Source organism: Crotalus tigris, unplaced genomic scaffold (assembly GCF_016545835.1).
Source record: "Crotalus tigris isolate CLP2741 ecotype Arizona unplaced genomic scaffold, ASM1654583v1 scf7180000021493.194949, whole genome shotgun sequence".
Lineage (NCBI taxonomy): Eukaryota > Metazoa > Chordata > Lepidosauria > Squamata > Viperidae > Crotalus > Crotalus tigris.
In genome coordinates this window covers 38,096-64,651 of record NW_024098538.1, presented here as the reverse complement: position 1 = coordinate 64,651, position 26,556 = coordinate 38,096, and the positions used below count along the sequence as shown (strand labels likewise).

Here is a 26,556-nt window from a genome sequence, read left to right as displayed (position 1 = left end):
TTGTATACAATTTACAGTGGATCTTCATGGTCTTCAATCTAGATGTGATCGTTCCAATCCTAGTTAGCCAGTTCAGAATAAAAGAATAACAGAGGTGGAAGGGATCCTGTGGGGGTGGGGGGATGTATCTTCAAATCCAAACCCTAATAACATTCCAGGCAAATGGCTGTCCAATCTCTTCTTAAAAACCTCCATTGTTGGAGCACCCACAACTTCTGGAGGAAAGCCATTCCACTGGTAAATTGTTCTCTCTGTCAGTTCCAGGTTGCCTCTCTCCTTGGTGAGTTTCCTTCCATTGTTTCTTGTCCTGCCTTCAGGGGCTTTGGAGAATAGCTTGACTCCCTCTTCTTTGTGGCAAACCCTGAGATACTAGAAAATTTCTATCATGTCACCCCTCGTCCTTCTCTTCATTAAACTACTAGACATACCTAATTCAGCAACCATTCTTCATATGTTTTAGCCTCCAGTCCCCTAAAATCATCTTTGTTGCTCTTCTATGCACCCTTTCCAGAGTCTCAACATCTTTTTTATATCATGGTGACTAAAGCTTTCTGAGACAACAGATCTGCTCAAACCTTTTGATTGGTGGCCACACTGACTAAGAATTTTGGTAGATGAATCACACTGAAATAATACAGTAAATAATTTACTTTTGGGGACATTCCTGTAAGAAAGAACGAGAAACACAAGGGAGATGGCAATCCTTCATATTCAAACAATGCAAACCCTTTACACATGGACGTTGCTCTCACCCAACACACGCCATTCAGTTACTGTGTTAACTCATTTCCTAAATTCACTCCGTAGAAAGGGCTAGAATATATGCATGTTTGACAAAGCAATCTAAAACAAAAAAAGAGTTAAAAATCCATTTTAACAAGCTATTTTTAACCTGGTTAACCGTGTGGTGTGGACATAACCCTGAAAAAGGTAGGGACGGAATCAGTTTCAACCACAAGTGAGCTGGCAGGAGAGAAGTAAAGAAAGATACAAGCGGGAAGACTGACCTAAAGATGTCTCTGGTGTGTTTCTCTACTTCCAGAGTCTGAGAAGGTTGTCAGGAATAGATTCCAGAGAAATCAACTGGGCAAAGGAAGTTTTTGCAATTACAGACTCATATACTTTTTTAGTCTTGGCCAAGCTTTCCTCTTCTTGGCCACTTTAAGACACGTGGACTTCAATTCCCAGAATTCCCCAGCCAGCTTGGTCTTGGTCATTTATCACGGGGAAATAAATAAAAATAGCTGCAACTTTGTGGGTGAAACACCTCAGAGTTTTTTATCGGGTGAGGTGACTTGCAAATGAGGTTTCATAGTGAAATCTTGAAAAAAAATAGCTGGGAGAAAAAGGTATGCAAAAGATAGAAAGTATCTTAATAACATTCTAACATGTGATGCTGCAGTTGGAAAATGAATATTTCTCCCAACAGAATTGGATATCAAAAAATAGCTTTTCTGTTCAAATTTAGCTATTGGTGCTCAAGGGCAAAATGAAGCCAGGAGTACAATAATTTCACCTATCAATTAAGGAGCATTTTCTAAAATAAGTAAATGGCTACAAGGGTTATTTGTGCTTCAAAAAGGATCGAAGGAGTATTTTTAGCTATCACCAAGATGGGTAAGAGAGTTACATAAATATCTTCCCTTGCACAATTTCTCTGCAAACTGCTTACAAAAAGAACAGAAAAAAACTAGTTGTTATTAGTGCTGGAAAGCAAGATTATATTCTGCTCTAAAGGGCTAAAAAAACCAGGGAGGGGATTTATTGACAGAAAATCATTATAAGTTGTGAGTAAGGACAAAATTATGTCCAAGAAGAAATTTAATTTCATTCCACATTTCTTATTTCTGAAACCATTAGCTGGAGGCATTCAAATTAAACTGGGAGCAAAGCACCCTTAAGAAGATTGTGTTTTTGCTTTGTGGCTGTTGAAATCTCATTATTGTAGCTTAAATTATTAACAATCTCAAGTCAGCATAGAGTTTCAGCAGCTGAATGAAGGATGTAGCCAGCAAAGACTTGCTGTTAGTGCGGTTCCCACTCAAAGGCTGAGTCCAATAGTAGTAAAAGTTTTGATTGTGTCAGAGGTGGGGATGGGTGATCTAGTTCAACAAATTTCCCTGTTTCAGGAAAAACAATTTTCTGTGTCATCAGGAATCCATTTTATTTTGGTATTATTATTATGGTTGGTCACATAGCCAGATATTTAGACAGGATTTGGTGTTTTTACTCACCTATCGAGCCCTTCCTACAGACCTGGGATAGGCAGATGTTTGATGGTGTGTTAAAAGTATCGCTGTAGGATGTAAAGGTGTCCTTTGCAATTGACTGGTGGGGATGTTGTCAATGCCATCAGTGTTCAAGTGGCGCTTCAGATGCTTTTGAATTGCACCCATGGCCTCTGCTACAATTGGAACTATCGTTGCTTCCTTTTGCCACAGTCATTCTAATTCTCTTTTCAGATCCTTACATTTTCTGATTTTCTGCCGTTTTTTTCTCTCCTTCTTCTCCTTCTCTTCCTCCTCCCCCTCTTCCTCCCAATGTAAAAACACAGTTGTAGTGCTTTAGCTGGTGTTGGCCTTCACACACATCAAGTTCTTCCTAAGAACCTAGGATGTGCGGAAGCACAGACTGAGATAGGCAGATGCTGTTGGTTCATGGTTTAAAATATTATTATGTCAGCCAGATGTTTAGACTGGATTTGGCATTGTTGACCACCTACTGTATTATTATTCTTATTAATTATTATTTAAACGTGCATGTCACCCAACTCCTGATATCTCTGGCCAGCAATCAACATTCAAACAAAGAGATTACAATAAAATCGATATAAAATAAAACATAAAGCATTGCAGGCCTGATACAGTTAATCAATACTTAGTCTTGTATTTCCTCATTAATTCCTCCCTGTTCACTCTGGGGGACCTTGTTGTATGTGACTCAATAACAATGTACAGCTGTAGCTTTCTTTGATAGGAAAACATTTTATGTATTTATTTTAAATCAGGGTGCAAAGACATAATGGGAAAGATAGTGAAAAATCTTTGGGCATGCTAGGCATGGTTGCCTTGGTCAAACGCCATCCAAAACGTGAAACTGATTTAACAACCATGTTCTATTTATCTCAAAACAGCATTAGCCTAACTGTGAAGCAGCATTTTGATATACTTGCGCAAGAAGATCCCTACCTCTCCATCATCTCAGTTCATTTCCAAAGCGCCTGAAGGCAAAACAAGAAGCAACGGATGGAAACTAATCAAGGAGAGAAGCAACCTGGAACTAAGGAGAAATTTCCTATTGGTGAGAACAATCAACCAGCAGAACAGCTTTGCTTTCAGAAGTTGTATGTGGTCCATCACTGGAAGCTCTCAAGAGAAATTGGACAGCCCTTTGTCTGAAATGGTATAGGGTCTCCTGCTTGAGCAAGGGGTTGAACTAGATGACCTCCCAGGTCTCTTCCAACTCTGTTAATCTATTATGTATCTATGCATGGATACAACCCTCTACCTAGGACAGTGGTGGCGAACCTTTTAGAGACCCAAAACCCACTTATGCATCGCCGGGTGCCGGGTGGGCATGGCCACTGAGTGGGCGTGGCCCCTGAGCTGTCAGCTCGTGCTTGCTCGCTGTCCACTCCAACTTGTGCTCGCTCGCTTGCTCACTGTCTGCAGCAAATGCTGCTTCTGTCGAAAGTTGCTCCTTTTATAGCCTCTCGCCTATTCCCAGACTGGGCATGTGCGGAGAGCTGCGCATGCGCGGAGAGGAGGAGGGAACAGCTGGGTCCAGCGCGTGCCATAGGTTCGCCACCACGTACCTAGGATGTGTCTCCATTGTGCCCTATATGGCACTTCAGTTCTGGCGGGTTTGATTGTGTGGGGTCCTTGGTGCTCTCTGAGTTTGGTGGTTTTCTTGCTATAGTTTCATTATCAAACTAATTAATATCATCAGTTGGTGATATTACCTAGCTTGGTAATGAAATGTCTGCAAGAAAACCAGCAAGTTCAGAGAGCACCAAGGACCCCACAGTTCAACCGAATACAACTGAGCCCGACATTTCTGTTGTTAAACAAGGCAGTTGTGAAGTGAGCTTTGCCCCATTTTATGACCTTTTTGCCACACTTGTTAAGCTAATCACTGCAGTGAATCATGTGGTCATTAAGCGACTCTGGCGTCCTCTACTGACTTTGCTTGTCGGAAGTTGGCTAGGAAGCTTGTAAAGGGTCGTCACATGAACCCAGGACATAAATACCTGGGGATGCTGCAGTGGTTGTGAATGTGAAAAATCGGTCTCTTTTCAGTGCCATTTTAACTCTGAATAGTCACTAAACTAATGGTTGTAAGTCAAGTACTACCTGTATTAATTTTGCTCTTTGTTGCTTTATTATGTCTTTTGGAAGTGCAAAGTAGAGGGGAAAGAGAGAAGTTAACTGGAGTCTAGGGCAGTGATGGTGAACCTTTTAGAGACCGAGTGCCCAAAAATTGCCCCACACCCCCATCCCCGCTCTGCCCTGCCCGCTGGGTCACCCACCACCTCCACAACCCGCCACAGATCACCAAGGCAGCCCAGCAGCGCCATGGCAGCCATGCCCTCTGCCCGTGCCCTGCAGCATCAGATGTGCATGTCGGGCTGCCAGGGCGGAGTCTTGCCCCCACTGCACGGCTACCATGTCCTTGGCTGTGCTGCTTCGCGTGGGCCGCGCCCGGGGGCGGCTCTCCTCCAGGGGGGCTGCTGGTGAAGAGGGGGCCGTGGGAGGAGGTGGGGCTGGGACAACGGTGCGTGTGCCCACAGAGAGGGCTCCAAGTGCCGCCTCTGTCATGCGTGCCATATGTTTGCCACCACTGGTCTAGGGGATGGAAAAAGTCATTTATTGCAAGAATCCATAGTAAAAGGATCCCTTAATCTTGTCCCAAAGGCGCTTCTTCAAGAGGCCACTGGACTTTCTCGTTTTTTTCCTTGAAGACGTTTCACCTCTCCTCCAAGAAGCTTCTTCAGCTCTGACCGGATGGTGGGGAATGGAAGGATTTATACTCCTTGCAGACAGCTGGTCATTTGCCTCCTTTTAGGGAGTCGTTGAGGCCGCCTGGAGGTTTATCTCTGCGTCCTCGGGGTCTCCTGAGTGGTGCAAAAGAGCTGAAGAAGCTTCTTGGATGAGAAGCGAAACGTCTTCAAAGAAAAAAACGGGGAAGTCCAGGGGCCTCCGGAGAAGCAAAGGAAAGCGTGGAGAAGGGAGACAGGGAGAGTTATGAGGCCCGGGCTGTTTTCGTTCCCAAAGCTTCCCATCCCGCCTTCCTTCGAGCCCTTTCACACCATTCGCTTTCTTGAGCCCAAAGTTTCTGTTGCTAGGCGAGACAGTGGTTCAGTGAATTTTGCCCCGTTTTACGACATTTTTGGCCACCGTTGCTAAGTGAATCACTGCAGTTATTAAATTAGAAACATGGTTGTTAAGTGAACCTGGCTTCCCCATTGACTTTGCTTGTCAGACGGTTGCAAAAGGGGATCACGTGACCCTGCGACCCTCCTAAATGCGAGCCACTGGCCAAGCCTCTGGATTTTGATCACATGACTGTAAGGATGCTGCAACGGTTGTAAGTGTGAAAAATGGTCACAAGTCCCTTTTTTCAGTGCCATTGTGACTTTGAACGGTCACTAAATGGAAGGTTGTAAATCAAGGACTGCCTATATTCTTTCAGTCACTCAGCCTGAAGCTGAGTTTGTTGCAGCGTGGGAGAAATCTCCGCATCTCCCACCATCTGGATCTGAGGCTCCAGCGCCTCTCTGAGTGAGGGAGAATGGCCGGTTCTTCCTGGGCGAGGTTATTTCAGAAGAAGAGGACATGGAATCCATTATTAATTAACCTTATCATTTATTTAAAGAAGCTGAGTGAGCTTCCCAAGGTGTTGAAATTTTGCAGGATGGCAAAATAAGCAACCGAGATTTTAGAATAATAACAAACACAGTGAAGAAGAACAAAAGCCACAGTTGGGCCAACCGCAAAACGAAGGGCTTTTTTATTTGTTAAGTAACAGCAGGGAATGCACTCAAGTCCTGAATAAATATCTATGGCTTTTTTCCCCAGCTGCTACCCAATATTTCTAGCATGGTAGTAAACTTCTTTGTCTGGAAGAAGTTTATAAAATAGCAATAGCATTTAGACTTATATACTGCTCCATAGTGCTTTACAGCAGTCTCTGAGCGTTTTACAGAGTCAGCCTGTTGCCCCCAACAATCTGGGTCCTCATTTTATCAACCTCGGAAGGACGGAAGGACGAGTCAACCTTGACCCGGTCAGGACTGAACTCCTGGCTGTGGGCAGAGTTTGCCTGCAATGCTGCATTCTAACCACTGCACCACCTGGGCTCTTAAAATCATCACTTTAGAAGATGATGTTAGTCTATTTATTTACAGTATGTAAGAACATTTCCATGGCCGCCCTTTTTACACATGGATTCTGGGTAGCTAACAACGATTAACAAAACAAAATATTTGAAAATCTCCATAAACCGAGCACAGAGCACAACTGAACTAACCATAATGGAACAACGGAGGCCACATATGGCAAGCTCACAACACAGACTCTCCCTCTCTTGCTCTCAACACCTTAACAAGCTCTGCCATGTTGCAGTCCAAGGGTGAGTAAGTCAGGCCTGATGAGCCAAAGCGCCCTTCTCTTGTGGTCACTAATCCAAGAGCTGGGAGACTGTGTTATTTGGAAGGGCGATTAAAGCAGCTGTTTGAGGAAGCTCTCAGGGCAACCATCCAAGGGTGCGACACCAATCTGCAATGCTCCTCTTGGCTGCCCAGCAGGGATAATGATGCTTCCCAAAGTGGTGCTGAGCAGATGGAAAATGAAGGCATCATGATTAACAGAGTGGAAAACTAGGCACGGTGATGTCTTATTACCAGGCCCTGTCCTTGACTTTCTGGGTTTTGTGTCTGGCTGACAGAGACACAAATATGACTCTCATGAAGAGAGAATGAAATGGAATGGAATAGGATGCAGAATAGAATAGAATAGAATAGAATGGAATGGAATGGAATGGAATGGAATGGAATGGAATAGAATAGAATAGAAAAGAAAATGGAATGGAATGGAATAGAATAGAAAAGAATAGAAAAGAAAAGAAAATGGAATGGAATGGAATAGAATAGAATGGAATGGAATGGAATGGAATGGAATAGAATAGAATAGAATAGAATAGAATAGAATAGAATAGAATAGAATAGAATAGAATAGAATAGAATAGAATAGAAAAGAAAAGAAAATAGAATAGGATAGAATAGAATAGAATAGAAAATAGAATAGAAAATAGAATAGAAAATAGAATGGAATGGAATAGAATAGAATAGAATAGAATAGAATAGAATAGAATAGAATAGAATAGAATAGCTTTACTGGCCAGTTATGATTGGACACACCACAACGAATTTGTCTCCGGTGCATAAGCTCTCAGTGTACATACAAACAACAAAGTAATATAAAAATAAAATATCAATAGGAGAAGGTGGTAGAAAAGATGAGACGGATAATAGTAATACAGCCATACTACATGGGTAAATATCCTTAGACATAAGACAGTACAGTGGGAATTAGGTGTTCAGCACACAGATGGCACAAGGGAAAACCCACACAGGGATCCCACCCAAGGACTTCCTTCCTTCCTTCCTTCCTTCCTTCCTTCCTTCCTTCCTTCCTTCCTTCCTTCCTTCCTTCCTCCCTCCCTCCCTCCCTCCCTCCCTCTCTTCTCTCCCTCCCTCCTTCCTTCCCTCCCTCCCTCCCTCCCTCTCTTCTCTCCCTCCCTCTTTCCTTCCCTCCCTCCCTTCCTCCCTGTCTTCCCTCCCTCCCTCCCCTCCTTTCCTCCCTTCCTTTCTTCCCTCCCTTCTTTCCTTCCTCCCTCCTTCCTTCCTTCTCTCCCTCCCTCCCTCCCTTCCTCCCTCCCTCTCTTCCCTCCCTCCTTCCTTCCCTCCCTCCCTCCCTCCCTCCCTCGCTTCCTTCCCCATATTCTGCTCGTTGACTGATACCAGATCAGAACTGAGGGGGAAGAAGTACAGGCCTCGACTTAACAGCCATTCATTTAGCAACCATCCAAAGTCACACTAGTGTGGAGAACACCATTTCAGCATGTTCCTCACCCTTACAACCATTGAAACAATCCCAATTGAAATTGGTGCGCTTGGCCAGGGCTTTTCAACCTTTTCACCCATTGTATCACTTTTAGGATATGGCAACATCCGAGGACCACCAGTCGCCTAGCAAGATGTCAAAAACTTGATGACCCCCCCCAAAAAAGGAAAAAAGTGATAAAGTACAAGTAGTCCTCGACTTACAATAGTTCGCTTAGTGACTGTTTGAAGTTACAATGGCACTGAAAAAAAACGCCCCTCAAGTCACAGCCGAGCAAGACACCTGCCTGCCCACCCGGCTGCACTCTTCCTCCTGTCCGAGGTTTTCATTGTTGTGAGCATTTCTGTTGAGGATTGGCAGCAGGGATGGGAGGGTGTTTGGTTTTTATTCCCCCGTCTGCTGGATGGTTGCAGCAGGTTTTGGTCCCTTCACATGACCCTGGGACACTGTGACCATCATAAATATGAATCAGTTGCCAAGTATCTGAATAAATCACAAGACCCTGGAGATGCTGCAACATTCTAGCTGATTCGCGCTTCTTCTGGCTCAGCAGAAGCACCAGGATCAGCGTTGAGCTCCAGCTGGAGCCTGGTGCTGATCCTGGCGCTTCCACTGAGCCCTGACAACCCTGAAAAAGCGCTGATCCTGGCACTTCCGCTGAGTCCTGACAGCCCTGCAGCTCCAGCCATCTCTTGCTCAAGCTTGTGGGGTGCTGCCACCGGTTCAGCTCATTCCCCCCACTACCACTTTTCTAGGATGGTCGCGTATCACCTGCCAGGTACCAATGTACCACAGGTGGTACCCGTACCACTGGTTGAAAAGCCTTGCGCTTGGCAACCACCATGCATCTACGATGGCCGCACTGTCCCAGTATCCCATAATCAACACCTGCAACCGTCCCGGCCAGCTTCTGACCTGTAAAGTCAATCAGGGAGGCTGGGTTGGCTCAAAGATCGTGCAAGTATTGAGGTGAGGTGGGCAGCCTGTAAGCTTTATAAATAAACAGGAGCAGCGATTCTGCAGAAAAAGTTGTAAAATTGGGTGCAACTCACTTAATAACCGCCCTGCTTTGCAATGGAAATTCCGGCCCCATTTGTGATTATAAGCCGAAGACCACCTGTACAGGGAGCCGTGACTTACCACAGCTCGTTTTGTGACTGTTCAAAGTTACAACGGCACTGAAAAATGTGACTTATGACCGTTTTTCATAGTTACGACCTTTGCAGCATCCCCATGATCACATGATCAAAATTCAGACGCTCGGCAACTGGTTCATGCTTGTGACGGCTGCTCTGTCTCAAGGCCCCCTTTTGTGACTTTCTCACAAGGAAAGACAACGGGGAAGCCAGATTCACTGAACAACTGGACTACTAATTTATCAACTGCAGTGATTCACTTAGCAATTGTGGCAGGAAAGGTCATAGAATGGGGCAAACCTCCCTTTAACAAATGTCTCAGTTAACCACAAAAATTGTGGGCTGAGTTGCAGTTGTAAGTTGAGGATTGCCTGTATTTCTCAGCTAATGAGGACCAGAAACTTATTTTTCCCCATAACCCAAATTGGATATCCAGATGTTTATCAGAATCTACAGACCATGCCCATTTTAGAGATGAAAAAGAGGAGGAAAAAAGAAAAAAAAAAACAACCTGGGCACTTCTTCCCTAGACGGGCCTTTAAAGAAAGAAAGGGCACAAAAAGAAAGCTGCCAGAGTGTTTAAAGCTCCATCGGGGAGCCAAGAGTATTGATAAAAAAGAATTAAGATTAAAAGAAAAGACTTACCAGCAAAAAGCATCTTTCCGGTAAGCATCTCGGCCAGGATGCAGCCAGCCGCCCAGAGGTCGATGGCCTTGGTGTAGTTGTCGGGCGAGAGGAGCAGGCGGGGAGACCGGTACCACTTGGTCACGAGGCCCTCCGAGAGGTGGCCCTGGAAGGGGAGGGGAGGGGAGACCAAGAGAGCGCACAGGTGTTCAGCTGCCCTCGCAGGATGGCGGAGGAGGCCGGCCGGCCACGTACAGGCAAGGGGGGGGGAAGCAGTGGACACGGTGAAGAAAGAGCGGGGGGGGGAGCCTCTCCATCCACGCTTCCGGGCACAGCAGGGTGCGTGTTGCAAAACAGCTGTGCGGTTAGTCCTCAACTTATGACCACAATGGAGCCCCAATTTTTTTGTTGCTAAGCAAGATATTTGTTCAGTGAGCTATTGCCCCACTTGACACAGTTGTTAAGCGAATCACTGCAGTTGTTAAGTGAGTGACACGGTCGTTAGGTGAAATCCGGCTCCCCCGTGGACTTTGCTTGTCAGAAGTTCGCAAAAGGGGGGAATCACGTGACCCCAGAGAGACGCTGCGACCGTTGTAAATGCAAGCCAGTTGCCAAGCGTCTGAATTTTGGTCACGTGACCGTGGGGACGCTGCAAGGGTTGTAAGTATGAAAAATGGTCCCAAGTCACTTTTTTCAGTGCCGCGGTGACTTCAAAGGGTCACTAAATGAAGGACTGTGAGTCGAGGACTACCTGCATGGACCACTGTGGCGGATTTGCTGCAGGATTTACTGGATTTATTTGAACCTCAGACGCACCTTGCACTGCAATGCGATATCAGGCGTACAAGAATGGTTACTGTAGTTCTCCTAGATCAGGGGTCTTCAACCTTGGCAACTTTAAGACTTGTGGACTTCAACTCCCAGCAAAGCTGGCTGAGGAATTCTGGGAGTTGAAGTCTACAAGTCTTAAAGTTGCCAAAGTTGAGGACCCCTGTCCTAGATCAGTGGTTCTCAACCTGTGGGTCAGGACCCCATTTGGGGTCGAACGACCATTTCACGGGGGTCACCAAACAACGCAGTCCTCCATTTTTCCCCCCTTCTCCTTAGCTGTGCTACTCCCTTTTATTCTATTGGCTTTTGAAAGCCCATAGAATAGACTCTCTTGAATAGAGTCTAATTCTATTGGCTTTCAAAAGCCAATAGGAATTGTCCAGGCTGTCTCTGTCCTGCTGAGCCCACCAAAAGTCCCAGTCTGCAAACGGTGCTGCACCGGTTGAGTAGTCCTCGACTTACGACCGGTTGGGGGTCGCGGCATTAAAAAGGTTGAGAACCACTGGCCTAGATAGAAGGTTCTCTCCTTCTGTTACTCCATAAAGCTTTAGTGGGCATTGGTTAAGATAACATGTCTGGTTTTTCTCCCTCCTGCAGCTTTCTACCAGTAATTCCAACACACCCTGGGCTTTATCATTATTAATTGATAAAGAAGCAGAGCAATCTGTTGCCTTCTTACTGAAAAACTAATTTTGCTTAACCGCTGGCTGGAGACATCCTCCTTCACGCATGGCTGCTTTCAGAAAAGACCCAGGTTAAAAAAATACGCAGTTCAAATGAAGGCCAGTTCTGTGTTGCCTTCCTACAAAACCATTTCGAAAATGATCCAAAATGATCTTCAGATTTACCAACCTTGCACTAAAGCTCACTTGATTTCATGCAAAGGACAAATGAATCGCCAGCATGCATGAACCCATGTACAAACATGCTTGTGTTATGTTGCATGCGCTTATCTGGTTATGTATGGGGGGGGGGGAAGCAATCCCAACGATTCCTATGAAAAGAATACAAAAAAGCAGCAAGAAACCCCAGAAGCCAAGAGGCAAGGTGGGACAAAAAGTCCTGTAAAATGGAGAAGCAAATTGGAAGGAAGGAAGGAAGGAAGGAAGGAAGGAAGGAAGGAAGGAAGGAAGGAAGGAAGGAAGGAAGGAAGGAAGGAAGGAAGGAAAGAAGATTGGTTGGTTTTACTGAAAGTGTGCAGAGAAGAGCAACAAAGATGATTAGGGGACCGGAAGCTAAAACATATGAAGACGGTTGCTGGAATTGGGTACGTCTAGTCTAGTGAAAAGAAGAACTAGGGGTGCCATAGGGCAATCTTCCAATATCTGAGGGGTTGTCACAAAGAGGAGGGGGGCAACCTATTCTCCAAAGCACCCAAAGGCAGGACAGGAAGCAGTGGATGGAAACTAATCAAGGAGAGAACCAAGGAGAAATTTCCTGACAGTGAGAACAATTAATCAGTGGAACGACTTGCCTCCAGAAGTTGTGAGTGCTCCATCACTGCAGCTTTTTAAGAAGTGATTGGACAACCATTTGTCTGAAATGGAACAGGATTTCCTGCTTGAGCGGGGGGTTGGACTAGAAGACCTCCAAGGTCCCTTCCAACTCTGCTATTTTATTTTTTTTTCTGATCTGCAGAAAACCTTTCCCACCACAAGCTTCCTTGAAGTTATGGGCAGCTTCCATCCCCAGCTTTATCTTATCTGACCTGCAGTTTGGGCTTACACTTGACTCTACCAATCTGGGGTTATATATTGCAAATATTTATTTGCTAAGCTGCATTTTTCCCCCAATCTTCTCTCTTTCAAAACAAAAACAGCCCAGTGGTCGAAAGTGAGTTCACTCTGAGATCCTGGGGCACCAAAACACTCATACAGTTTGCAGGCCCTGTCAGCAGGTGGGTTTGTGTGAAGGTCAACCCATGTTTGTGTGAATTAAAGCAAGATCAAAAGCCCAGCTGCACCAAAGAAAGAAATATGGGAGGAAAGACTTGGCGGGGGCCCCATAAACAGGCAGCAGGAGCCAAACCGGACTCCCGTGGGCCAAAAGGGAGTGCCAAGAACCATTTTTCCTTGCCAAAAATCACAGTCACCCAAAAGCCGAGGTTCACGGTTGCCCCTTACGCTCTTCTAAAATTTCTTGCTTCTAACTTGTGTTCCCCAACTGATTTTTTTCTTTCTTTCGGTTCAAGAGATGGCAAGTTCAATCTTTCTTTTCAAAAAGAAAAAAGCAATCTTCCTTAATCATCTGTAGGAGGAAAGGCAATTCACATCACAACACAGTAACAGTTACAACTGAGGAATAAAGCACCACTTCTGTTTTCCCTTTGTCCCTTCGCTCTCCTTTATAACTGGGCATGACCAATCATGGCGCCTCGCTTCTGAAAAAACAACTTTTATTTTTCTCTGCTGGGACTGGCAAGCAGTTGAGACTGCTTAGCCAAAGCTCTTTAGAAGCAGCTTTTCAGCAACTCTGCCCCCCCCCGTTCTAATTGCTAATGTTCCCCCAAACCAGGGGTAGGCAACCTTGGCTCTTTTAGGACTCATGGACTTCAACTCCCAGAATTCCTGAGCCAGCCATGCTGAGGGGAAAGGGAGAGGCTTCCAAGCTGAGCCAGGCTGGCTCAGGAATTCTGGGAGTTGAAGTCCACCAGTCATAAAAGAGCCAAGGTTGCCTACCTCTGCCCCAAACAAAAAGAAATCTAAAGAGCACCACCCTGGATGGGCCAATAATGCATTTCCAGACACGATCCGGCATTCAATAGTTTCAGTGGATCCCTTCTTCTTGGCCAGAAACTCCTTCATAAAATGAAACAAAGTCTTTCTTTCAGAGAGGAGACTTCTAAAGCCGGGAAAGGGCCTGTGGCTCTCGCAGCCTTGGCACCTGCCAGTTTAATTTTTGAAGAAGGTTTCTTTCAATAAAATGAATGGGATGGTGGCACTGGTCAGAAACAATTTCATTTGGGTTCCCTGCCAGGGCCGTCGTCCCAAAGGGAGACCTCAAGCGTTCTCAGATGAGAAAGGAGATTTAAGAGATTGGGCAAAGATCACATAATATCCTGAATATTTCACCAGCAGCAAACTGGGTGGATTTAATTTCAGGGGTGATCAGAACATGTTAGGAAGCTTGAAGACCAACCTGAATTTTCTCTCATGATTGCCATAGAGTGAAGATCTAAATATGATTACAGGTGGTCCTCGACTTATAAACACAACTGAGCCCAAAGATCCTGTTGCTAAATGAGAGAGCTGTTAAGTGAGTTTTGCCCCATTTTACGACCTTTCTTGTCACAGCCGTTAAGTGAATCACCGTAGCTGTTAAGTTAGTAACACGGTTGCTAAGTGAATCCAGCTTCCCCCATTGACTTTGCTTGTCAGAAGGTTGCAAAAGGGGATCACATGATCCCAGGGATGCTGCGACCGTCATAAATATGAGTCAGTTGCCAAGCATCTGAATTTTGATCACGTAACTGTGCGGGATGCTGCAATGGTCACAAGTGAGAAAATTTGTCATAAGTCACCTTTTTCAGTGCTACGGTAACTTCAAACGGTCACTAAATGAAAGAAGGTAAGTCAAGGACTACCTGTCAGCGGGGATGAGGAAGACAAGCATGAGAAGAATCCAGAAACGGAAGAATTGGCCTCTGGATGAAAGCACAATATCCACTCAAGAAGGCCAGCCGGCCACGGACCCTGGCAGGGGCTGGGAGAAGAGGTGGGGGCTGCACCTGATGCTTTCCAATAAGCCCCCAATTCCCTTCTTTCATCTCCCACCTGAAGGGAACGGGGGGGGGAGATCCAAGATCTTTGCAAAAGGCTAAGCATTTCCCCCGTTTTGTTTGGGGTTTCTGAATCCCCGAAGCAAACCGAGTCAGAAGCGCACAGATGCAAGTAAGCGATCCCATTGGCGGTGACATGTTTTCTTAAATTAGGGAAGAGAAAATGTAAACAATGTAAAACTGGAGCACCCTCCTGCTAGCTTAGTGCTACAAACTGGAAATTCCCCTGCCATCTGGCAAAAACTGAATTCTCCCTGCTCCAACGCTGAGGAAGCTCATGGTTAAGCTTCATGCAGCAAATCTCCTGTTTTCCAGCCCTTTGCGGGTCCCCTCCCTCTGGATGACTGCAGGGGAAAAAATGAATTTCATCTTTATTTAGACCAGTGGTTCTCAACCTGTGGGTCGGGACCCCATTTGGGGTCGAATGACCATTTCACGAGGGTCGCCAAACAATGCAGTCCGCCATTTTTTCCCCCTTTTCCTTGGCTGTGCTACTCCCTTTTATTCTATTGGCTTTTGAAAGCCAATAGAACAGACTCTCTTGAATAGAGTCTAATTCTATTGGCTTTCAAAAGCCAATCGGAATTGTCCAGGCTGTCTCTGCCCTGCTGAGCCCGCCAAAAGTCCCGTTCTGCAAACGGGGCTGCAAGTTGTCTGCAGCGAAGGCGAGCTGTCTGGAAGTTTCCACCCCTCCCTGATGAGCAACTACTAAAAATGTAAGTAAAAGAGGGCCAGGAGTGGGAGGGGGGAGGCCGGCGGGCGCAGGGAGGGTTGCTGGCGCGCGTGGGGCCCGGCGGGTGCCTTACCTCCCTTGGGCTGGGCCAGCTGGTGGTCCAGCCGGTGGTTGGCCTGCGCCATCTCTGCTGCTCGCCAGCTACGCCTCGGCCGGCGCAGGGGGTGGCACCACACATGCGCGGCGCTCCCGGGCAGGGAAAGTCCTCGACTTAGGACCGGTTGGGTAGTCCTCAACTTACGACCGGTTGGGGGTCGCGGCATTAAAAAGGTTGAGAACCACTGATTTAGACCTATGTTTTTTCCTCCTCCCACTACACATGGTGTGCAGAGGAGAAAATAAAAATGATTTTCAAAACTCTCTGACAAAGAAGGTCGGGCATTCCCATCACGTTGGCTGCGGCTTCTGGCAGGCGCCAGCTGACATCTTCATCCCGGCCCTGCTATTAATCCCAAAAATGAGCCCTGGAAAAGGTAGTAATTTACTCACAGGAGCATATCGTCGGTTTCCTATCATTATCTTGTATTCCCTGATGAGAAGATGGTACCCTGTTTAAAGCCATTGCTTTCTTTAGCCCCACACAAAAGATGAGGTTCTTCTATTGCTGCTATTTTAAAAATTCCAATGTTTATATATATATATATATATATATATATATTTAACCCTGACGATGTCAAGTGTATTTGACGAAAGCTCGGTGGATTAAATTCTATTTTTGATAGATATTCTCTTGGTGATCATTATTATTTGGACAATATATATATATATATATATATATATATATATATATATATATATATATATATATATATATTTGTTTTCTGAGGTTTTCGCGTATTTGTATGTAGGTCTTTGGTTGTTCGGGTTTTCTCCCACGTAAAATTGGAAGTGTCTTGGCGACGTTTCGACGAAGTCCCATTCGTCATCTTCAGGCTGGTGCTTTCAGCTTCGTGCCTCGAGCAGCAGTGTGTGGTCTTGGCTGTTTCTTCCTTTTAACTGCCAGTGGAGGTATGAACTGATATATATATATATATATATATATATATATATATATATGAAGCCTGCACAATGTATAGAAACTTATTTTGTTTTTTTTGGGAACTGGGAGGTAGCATAGTTTCATAAGTGAATTCATCCTTCAACCTCAGCTGCACAAGCCAGATGTTTACAAGGGAGGCATGGCAGAAGATAGGGGATAGGAAGTCTGATGCTTTTAGAAGTACTACAGGTGGTCCTCGATTTACAACAGTTCATTTAGTCACCATTCGACATTACAAAGGAAATAAAAAAGTGACTTATGACCGCTTTTCACACTTAATGAAAGTTGCAGCATCCCCAGGGTCACGTGATCAAAATTCAGACACTTAGCAACTGACTCATGATTATGACGGTCGCGGTGTCCCTGTGGGTCACGTGATCCCCTTTTGCGACCTTCTGACAAGGAAAGTGAATGGGGAAGCCAGATTCACTTAACAACCGGGCAAAACCCAATAGATGTCTCACTTAGCAACAGAAATTTTGGGCTCCAGTTGTCGTGGACTACCTGTACAAAAAGATTTTAAAAGGAAAAAGGAAGTAGAGGTGGGAGGTTCAAGGGCTATAAAAGACTGAATCTGGGGAGGTGGGGGGAAAGGGGGTGAGGGAGGAAAAAAGAGAAAGTGCAACCAGGAATGGAGGGTCCAGGATAAGGGATGGTTGGCACCTTTAACAGGCTGTAACGTTTTCTTCCAGATTCCATTTTGCTAGCCAAAAATGAGATACAATTTCATTAAGGAGAAGGAAAACCTGAGTTCTAGTCCTAATCTGGATGGGGAAGCTGGCTGGGTGACCATTGGTCAGTCCCTCTCTCTCAGCCCTAGGAAGAAGGAGAAGGCAAGCCATGAAAATATCACGAACAATGCCGTGTGGATTTATGCAACCAACTGAACAGGAATCAAAGTAAGTCAAGGATTGGAAGAGTGGAACAGAGCAGAACAGAACAGGCTTTATTTGGCCAAGTATGATTAGACACACAAGGAATTCATTCATGTTCCCCAAATCCTGGGGCCATGGCAGTGATGCAATGATATCACCCAGGAGGGGTGGAATTTTTGATCCCCAAATGCTGGGTAGGGTAGGAAAAATGTCCATTCCTTCTATTAGCCGCTAAATACTCCTGTTTTACTTTAAGAAAGAAATCACACTGCAGATTTTTCAGCAGCATGATTTTGGAGGTCTCCAGAGGCCACAAAAGGAGCTGGCTAAAACAGGCAGAACAGAGTAGCTTTTAGCTATCCCCGGACAGACATTCAATTTGACCAAGAATGGAGGTTCTTTGTGAAATGGCACAATGCAGCTCACCCTTGACTTACCACCATTCGTTCAGTGACTGTTCGAAGTTGCAGTTGCACTGAAAAAGTGACATATGACCATTTTTCACACTTACAACCATTGAGCATCTTCCACGGTCACGTGATCAAAATTCAGACCCTAGGCCACTGGCTCATATTTATGACGGTCGCAGCGTGTCCAGGGGTCATGTGATCCCCTTTTGCGACCTTCTGACAAACACAGTCAGTATAATAATAATAATAAAGTTGGAAGAGACCTTGGAGGTCATCTAGTCCAACCCCCTGCTCAGGCAGCACACCCTACACCATTTCGGACAAATGGCTGTCCAGTCTCTTCTTAAAAACTTCCCGTGTTGGAGCATTCACTGCTTCTGGAGGCAGGTAGTTCCACTGGTTGATTGTCCTCACTGTCAGGAAGTTTCTTCTTAGCTCTAGGTTGCTTCTCTCCTCGATGAGTTTCCATCCGTTGCTTCTTGTCCTGCCTTCAGGCGCCTTGGAGAATAGCTTGACCCCCAATTCTTCTTTGGGGCAGCCCCTGAGATATTGGAACACTGCTATCATGTCCCCCCCTTGTCCTTCCCTTCATTAAACTAGACATACCCAATTCCAGCAACCGTTCCTTATTTAGCCTCCAGTCCCCTAATCATCTTTGTTGCTCTTCTCTGCACTCTTTCTTTTTTACATCGTGGGGAAGCCAGATTCACTTAACGACCGTGTCACTAACTGAACAATTGCAGTGATTCATTTAACAACTGTGGCAAGAAAGACCATAAAATGAGGGAAAACTCATTTAACAACTGTCTCGCCTAACAACAGAAAGGTTGGGCTCAATTGTGGTCGTAAGTCAAGGACTGCCTCCGGTCACTTGGGCATCAAGGCAGAAGGTACTGTAAATAGCGCCTCGGTCCTCCGACACGAATGGCCCGGTGGAAGCAATCCTGACAGGCAGCACTTCAGCAAGAAAGCTCTGATAGCTCAGCAGGATAGATATATATGTCGGAGGAGGAATTTACTTAAAAGTTACTGGAGAAACCAGCCACTTCTAAGAGAGATGAGAAGAAGAAGAAATAATATCAGCAAGGACCCAGCTCCCACTGCAATTCATTAGCACAGTGTGACACCCCATCTTTATTTAATCCCTCTCTCTTGTTTCTCTTGAGCCTGCAAAAGGTAAGAAGAACATTTGCTAGGAAAGAAGACGCAATAAGCATCTTTCGTGAGCCGAACAACAGATGTACCGAATTGTACAAGGAGGCCCTTTTTTTGTTTTAACAGCATGAGGCGTGATAATTGTTACCATACCAAATATTTACTAAAATGTCTGCCATGTTTAAACTGGCACATTTATTTTAACAGTAGGAGGTGAAAGACATTCCTATCTTTCTCAGGTTTGCACCCAGTTGCAAGATGTAGGTTTTCAAGCTCTCTTTTATCTGTTGTGATTATGCTGTCCTGTTTAATATGATGCTCCGTACAGTTAACCCTATTATTTGAAGGAGGCTCTTTATGTCCTCTTGCGATGGAAGCACAGATGTGCCAGCAGAACTTGTTCACCTGTTGGATTGTGAATTATTCCAGTGCATAAGAAAGCGTTTTACTTGTGGAGACATTCAGGTATGGGGAAGGGAGGGTGAGGGAGGAGACTTCCATCAGTGACCATTAATTGGGTATATCTAGTTCCATGATGGCGAACCTTTTAGAGATCGAGTGCCCAAAAGCCATCCCCCACCCCCGTCCCCGTTCCGCCCTGCCCATTGGGCCACCCACCACCTCCACAGCCTGCCACAGATCACCGAGGCAGCCCAGCAGCGCCATGGCGGCCACACCCTCCACCCACACCCCACAGCATTATCTGCGAGTGACGGGGCGCAAGGGCGGAGTCTTGTCCCCACTGCCTGGCTTGGCTGCGCTGCTTCGCGCCCAGGGGTGACTCTCCTCCAGGGGAGCTGCTGGTGAAGAAGGGGCTGTGGGAGGAGGTGGGGCTGGGGAGATGGTGCGTGTGCCCACAGAGAGGGCTCCAAGTGCCGCCTCTGGCACCTGTGCCATAGGTTCACCACCACTGGTCTAGTTCAATGAAAAGAAGGACCAAGGGATGATATGATAGCGGTCTTCCAATATCTCAGGGGCTGCCCCAAAGAAGGCAGGGTCCACCTATTCTCCAAAGCACCTGAAGGCAGGACAAGAAGCAACGGATGGAAACTCATCAGGGAGAGAAGCAACCTGGAACTGAGGAGAAATTTCCTGACAATTGGAACAATTAACCAGTGGAACAACCTGCCTCCAGAAGCTGTGGATGCTCCAATACTGTAAGTTTTTAAGAAGAGACTGGACAGCCATTTGTCCGAAATGGTATAGGATCTTCTGCTTGAGCCGGGGGTTGGACTATAAGACCTCCAAGGTCCCTTCTAATTCTGTTGTTCATTATTATTCTGCCGTGGTGGCGCAATGGTTAGAATGCAACATTGCAGACTAATTCTGCTGCCTGCTGACTGCCAGCACTTCAGCAGTTCAAATCTCACCGGCTCAAGGTTGACTCAGCCTTCCCTCCTTCCTTGGTCAGTAAAATGAGGACCCAGATTGTTGGGGGCCATGTGCTGACTCTGTAAACCACTTAGAGAGGGCTGTAAAGACTGTGAAGTGGTCTATAAGTGCTATTGCTATTATACAATGTTTGAATGTGTCATTGGGAGAAACAAATTTCACAAAGCCTGATATTAATCTGGGATGGTAAATCTGATTTCACCATCTGTGAACAGTGTCTGCATAATGGTAGCCAAACAAATGAAAAGTCATACCTTGTGTGAGTAATGTTGGTCCACAACTCGGGCCAATCCAAAGTCACCAATCTTCAACACCAGGTCGTTCGTATTGATGAAAATGTTAGCTGGCTTTAAATCCCTATGTAAGACGTTGGCTGAATGGATGTATTTCAGGCCTCTGAGCAGCTGGTACATAAAAAGTTTGGCGTGTTCCTCTGAAAGTGGTCCTTGCTCCAATAGGCGGGCCAGGTCCGTCTCCATGTATTCCTGGATGATGTACACCACGTTGAACTTGAACAAGTCTCCTTGGAGATCTGCTCCTTTGGGCCCTAAGACGTCGTAGACCTTCACAATGTTGTCGTGATCCAATCGGCGGATTATCTTGATCTCCCGGAAAGCATGCTTCAAGCTCTGCGCGTCGTTGATGGCGATCTTTTTCACGGCAACTTTGCAGCAGCTTTTGCTGTCGATTGCAGACAGAACCAGCCCGTTCACACCAAAGCCCAGCGGTCTGAAGTTGATGAATCGGCAACCCAGATCATAACCATAGACACTTGTAATATAATCACACTTCTCTGCCATGGTGCAGGGTCTACTCCTGCTTTACCCTATAATAAAATTCCAGTAGGTGAAACAGTCTCCAATTACCCAGGTGGTATGAACTAAAACAAATCTTCATTCTTAACAATTACACTTCGCAATTTTTCATGCTAGAAGCCCATCAAATCAAAGGAGAAGACATTCATTTCAAAGGTATTAATTTACAGATTGCATCTCCAAGGGTTTTTCCAAAGTAAATTTGCTAACTTAAAAGCCTCAATTTAGATGAAGGATTGGGTGGAAATAACTAGTTTTAAATGACTCTCCTCATCTTTCATCTCCTGGAAATGCAACGTAATGAACTTCAAATTCTAGAATATGTTTACTATCCCATTGGGTTTGACAGATATGGACCTTCTGCTGCAGGCTTTGGAAAGCAAAATTTATACCTGAAACTTCTTCTTTTCATGGGCTCCGTCAGCAGTTTTCTTGAGCGAGACCAGAATGAAGGTTGATATTCATTCCTTATTACAAGATTAATTTCCAGTCCCATCATCACAAGAAGATAAATTTTGTTCCCTGTCAATTGAACGCGAGACCATGGATGTCTATTCTAGGCATTTCCCCATTTTTCTGCATCTTTTTCTTGATGATGGATTCCTCATTTCATTATGTCTCTCTCCTCCTCACTTGTGATCATCTTTCTTCCTGTAAGGGAGGAAAAACCCATAGAATTAACTTATTAATATAATTATTTTTATTTAAATGCTGTCTTCCTGAAGTTCAACATGTCTAAGGGAAAGACAAATGAGATAGGCAAATGCTTTTCAGAAATTCTGGTCTTATCCCTACAATAAAGGTGTGATGTTAACAACATATTGTAACTCTTCTAACTCCTTTGAAAGTTCATGAAATATCAATTTGTATTAAAATCTGTCTCTCTTTGTTGATCGCACTGTTGAAAAAGTAGGAAAAAGATCAAGGAACCAGTTCAGTGAACTGGTCATAACATTACATAAAATAAAGCAGTTTACTTACACAGCTCATTTCAGATGTCATGATAAAAAAAAAACAAGTTGTTAGGCATTTTATTATATTATTTTATTCTTGCAATTTTAGGAACAGATACCTGGGTTCTTGTTTTTGATTTGCCTCAAGTGCCAGAATAATTCGATTCCCTTCCAGTAGCAATAAAGGGAAGGTGTCCATTTGCAGCTTGGTTCAACCAGCAAAATGCCTCAGGGGCACCAAATAAGTTTACAAAATAAAAAGCCCAGACTTCTGAGCCATGATGTCATTAAAGACTTCAGCAAAAATGAGGAGAAGCAGCCTTTCCTAGTCTTAGGTTGAAAACTTGCCCAATCTCACACAAGACAATCAAAACCCTGCACGATTTCTGCCTTCTCATTAAGAATACAATCTCACATGGTTCAGAAAAATATAATTTCCATTTCCTTTCCCCTAAATCATTCAGCTAGCATCACATTGCAAGTCCTAATGTAGAGGCGATGGTCTGGCAAGCTGAAAGAGCAGGTGGAGGGGAGCAAATTCCCTTTTAATGCCTTACAAATATGAAGAGCTGTTGCAATCTATACCCCACCCCAATATAACTTTGCTGCTTACCTACAAAGGCTCCTTACCTCATGTAATTGGGTCTGAATGACTTGGGGAGAAAGGAGGAAGAGCCGGAGACAAGTCAATGGCCGGATTAGACGCAGCTTAGCCTGCTGCAGCAGGAATATGGGTGGGCCAAGGAGAGACCCTCCCTAGTTTCCTGGCCTGTAAAGGTGAGGGGTAAGAGGTATACTTTCAGACTGCAAGAGTCTGTTAACGTAATCTTACAATAAAGTTAGAGCTAGTAGCAATAGCACTTATATACCGCTTCATAGTGCTTCACAGCCCTCTCTAAGTGGTTTACAGAGTCAGCCTATTTGCCCCCCACAATCTGGGATCTCATTTTACCGACCTCGGAAGGATGGAAGGCTGAGTCAACCTTGAGCCCATCAGGATTGAACTCCGGGCTGTGGGCAGAGTTTACCTGCAATAACTGAATTCCAACCATTGCGCCACCTGGCTCTTCTTGGTGTGCTTTTTGTCTGGACTACCTCACAAAGCTGACACCTTTTCAGCCTATTTTATATTGCACACGTGGAAATGACCCCTTTGCATAATCAAAAGTGTATGGAAAAAAAATCAGTTGGCTGTCACAAGAAGAAAAAATGCCTTTTTTAAAAAAGACCTTCATTGCCTTTCCTGCTTCTTCTTTCTTTAAGGCTGCTTCTTCCCACGGCGACAGCAGTTGTTCTCCATCAAAAGTTCTTCAGCCCCACAAGATCACTAACTTAATACTGGGCTAGAATGCCATTCCCCATTTAATAACACTCCCCACTTAATTTAATGAAGAAGAGCTTATTTTAACATTCCTTTCAGGGCGGAAGAGATCTGTAAAATTCTTCTGGCACATCTTGTATTGATGCTGTGACAAGTTGGCCAAGGGTGTGTGTGTGTCTAACATCCTGTTTTTCATTGTACCATCATGCCTCTAAGGACAAGCTTGTTTACTTATTGAAACTACAGTTTAGGAGATGCAGGACTTGGTGCAAGTACAGCTTTGTCCTATAACTGATAGGAATGTCTAGAAAACACAGAAATAGTACACAGAATCTACTACCAATAGTTAAAATTCAGTATTTCTGCCTACAGGTTCTTAGGATGTAAACGACCTTGGATAGCTTTAAAAAGCAACTGGGTACACTTAGGAAGAAGCATTAGGGGCTACAAGCATTAGTGGAAGGAACACCCACCCATCCAGTAGCTAAGGAGCATAAAAGGAACGGTTCCAGCTTGCATTTGCATCTGCTTGTAAGCTTCTAAAGGAGGCTTTTAAGTAGAATCTGTAACCATGACAAAGGAAGTAGATTTTGCTTGCTTCTCTGTGGCTCCTATGATGTCCTCCCTTTCAGCTCCAAGGAGGAATGATGCAAGCTTTGAAACTATGAGGGTTGGGGGAAAGACAAGAAATTGTCCCTGGCTGGTATTATAAAAGGAGGTGCACAGCTATCTCAGCAGATCCTGTTCGTGAGGAGCAGCCAGCTCATCAAAATGTACTTTGCAATTCTCCGAGCCCAGTCCAGTTTCATAACCGCTTAAGAAGAAGGGAGATGCTGAACTGGAGCTACCAACAATTGCACACCCACCACAACGGGAGATTAGCCAAACGGTTCTGCTCCTCACCTGCTTGCCAGAAGCTGGGCCACCAGTGGGTATCGGGTGAAAAAGGTAACTGAGAACCAGCCTCTAATAATGACCTCACATTTTTGCAATGCTGGCTGATTACAGGTTATATTTAGCAACAATCCCTGTGCCAAATGAACAGAAGCCAACAGAGAGATAACACGCTCACACATCATGTTGCAACAGCTAGCAGGACGGTGGGGTTAGACATATGGGCATAATCTCCTGTGTTGAGATGGCATATCAGCCATCACCCTAACAAACACCACGTGTTCCACCCTGTGAGAGAACTGGACAGGATCTCACTTCACATTAAGGTTGTCAATAATGCACACTCAGAGAACAACCGTAAGAGATCAAACAGAGATCAAAACTTTTTAAATGGTGGAAAAAGCCTTTTAGCCCATCTAGCTTCTTGATAGGATAAGAAAATATGTGCTGAAAACTGCCTCCAAAGTACTTTAAATGTGAGATTTAAACAGAAAACCACAAACCTGTGTGGAGAGAGAGAGGGCAAAAACATTAGACAGCTATTGTAACACCAAGGGTGGGTGGCTTGCTTGCTTGACTGATTTATTTATTTATTTATTTATTTGCTGTATATTTCCTATTTCTTAACGACCTAACTCCCTCAGAGGAGGCATGGAGGCATCTTAATGCCTTCTGCCTATCTCCACTCTCTACACCTACCGTAATTCATTTTTAAAACCACAGGTCATAATCTGACTTGCATGTCAGAAATTGTCAGCAACTAAAGAGAAACACACACACACCTCTCTCTATCTCTATCTCTCTCTCTCTCACACACACACACACACGCACACAAACACACACAGAGACTCAACCTTGAAGAAGATGGATACGCACCCCGTATCACCTTCACGTATTGACCACTCTGCAAACCTCTGCAGCAGCTCTTCTCAGCCTTGACGTGTGGACTTCAGTTCCCAGAATTCACCAGCCAGCGTTTCCAAGGGGCTACGGCTGGGGATCACTGCCCTATATAGACAAAAGTCACGCGTAATATCCACACGGGCCCATCGTGATGGGTCTTTGAATGGATTGACTGACATGGTGAAACGAACTCAGATCTAGAAGACTGTATAGCTGTCAGCTATCTAGTCCCAAAGTCACTTAGCTGCATAGTCAGGGTGACCAAGAAGTGACAGAACCAGGGCCTCATCCACCTCTTCCGGGGTCTACAGCCAAGTCCTGTCCTTGATCACTGAGACTCCTCCTTCTGTTGCCCAGAACGGACAGTGAGGGGACACTCTCAGAGGGCCAAATTTGACCTGGATGAGCCTTCCTGGCCAACAGTGTGAATAAATATGCTTAGAAGTGCATACACACATGGCAGGAAAATGTAAATACAAACACTCTTGTTTTCTATTAGGTAACAAAACTTGCCAAGTGTTTGCTTCCGCAGTTGTAACTAGGAATCTCCATCTAAGGTTTTCTATGAGACTCAACGCTTATTTTCAAGCAATCCATTCATTTCAGACAGGAGCGATGGGAGATAGAGACTTCAGAATCACATGGATTTTGAAGAATCTAGAAGTCTACTTCACAGAAAAGTATTCTACAAACTCTATGAGAACAGTTTGTCTCCAATGATGACACCAGAACCTGAATATTGTCTTTCCAGTTGCCACACCTCAACATTTCAATCAATCAATCAATCAATCAATCAATCAAATCAAAATAGAATTGGGAGGGTCCTTGGAGGTCCTCTAGTCCAACCCCCTGCTCAAGCAAGAGATCCTATACCATTCCAAATAAGCAGTGGTCCAGTCTCTTCTTTAAAATATCCAGTAATAAAGCACTCACAACTTCTAGTGGCAAGCTGTTCCACTTGCTAATTGTTCTCATTGCTAGGAAGTGTCTTCTTAATTCCAGATTGCTTCTTTTTAGAATAGAATAGAGCTGGAAGGGACCTTGGAGGTCTTCTAGTCCAGCCCCCTGCTCAAGCAGGAGGACCTATACCATTTCAGACAAGTGTCTGTCCAGTCTCTTCTTACAAACCTCCAGTGATGGAGCGCCCATGATTTCTTGTGGCAAGCTGTTCCACTGGTTGATTGTCCTCACTGTCAGGAGAGGACATCGTGGGCTGTGTCTTGATACCATGAGATGACATCGCTAGGGCCTGCTGCCTTAGAAGAGTGAATCGCTTAAAAAGGTTATAAAATCAGGCATAATTCACTTAACCATTTTCCTTAGCGATTCTGATCCAAATTCTGGCCATGAGTCACGAGGCCGTACCCGTATTGGAACGGAAACTCCAAAAATCCCCAACGCAGAGTCCCAGACTGTAGGAGGGCGCTTTGATCCCTGCTTTCGAAGGCCCAGCAGGCAAGATCTGCTTAATGCGTGAGCCCTGGGTCTCTTCCCCCCCTCCCGCCGCTGTCTGCAAAGGGCGCCTGAGGCCTGACAGACGGCAAGCGCAATTGGGCAGAATTTCCAGAGGATTC

General features: G+C 45.0%; 1 protein-coding gene across 3 annotated transcripts in view; it reads right to left on the bottom strand.

The window, feature by feature from the left end:
* Positions 1-26,059, bottom strand: part of MAPK4 (mitogen-activated protein kinase 4) — a 34,011-nt gene extending 7,952 nt beyond the window's left edge. The window contains exons 1-5 of one of the 3 annotated variants that reach the window (XM_039318746.1): positions 24,956-26,059; positions 22,495-22,633; positions 21,304-21,562; positions 20,351-20,922; positions 9,905-10,049 (exon numbers count right to left, since the gene is read on the bottom strand). In XM_039318746.1, coding sequence (XP_039174680.1) covers positions 9,905-10,049; positions 20,351-20,896 — 691 coding nt within the window. In that variant the 5' untranslated portion in view covers positions 20,897-20,922; positions 21,304-21,562; positions 22,495-22,633; positions 24,956-26,059. The other 2 variants (XM_039318747.1, XM_039318745.1) reach the window with 2 other exon arrangements.
* Positions 26,060-26,556: the final 497 nt, after the last annotated feature.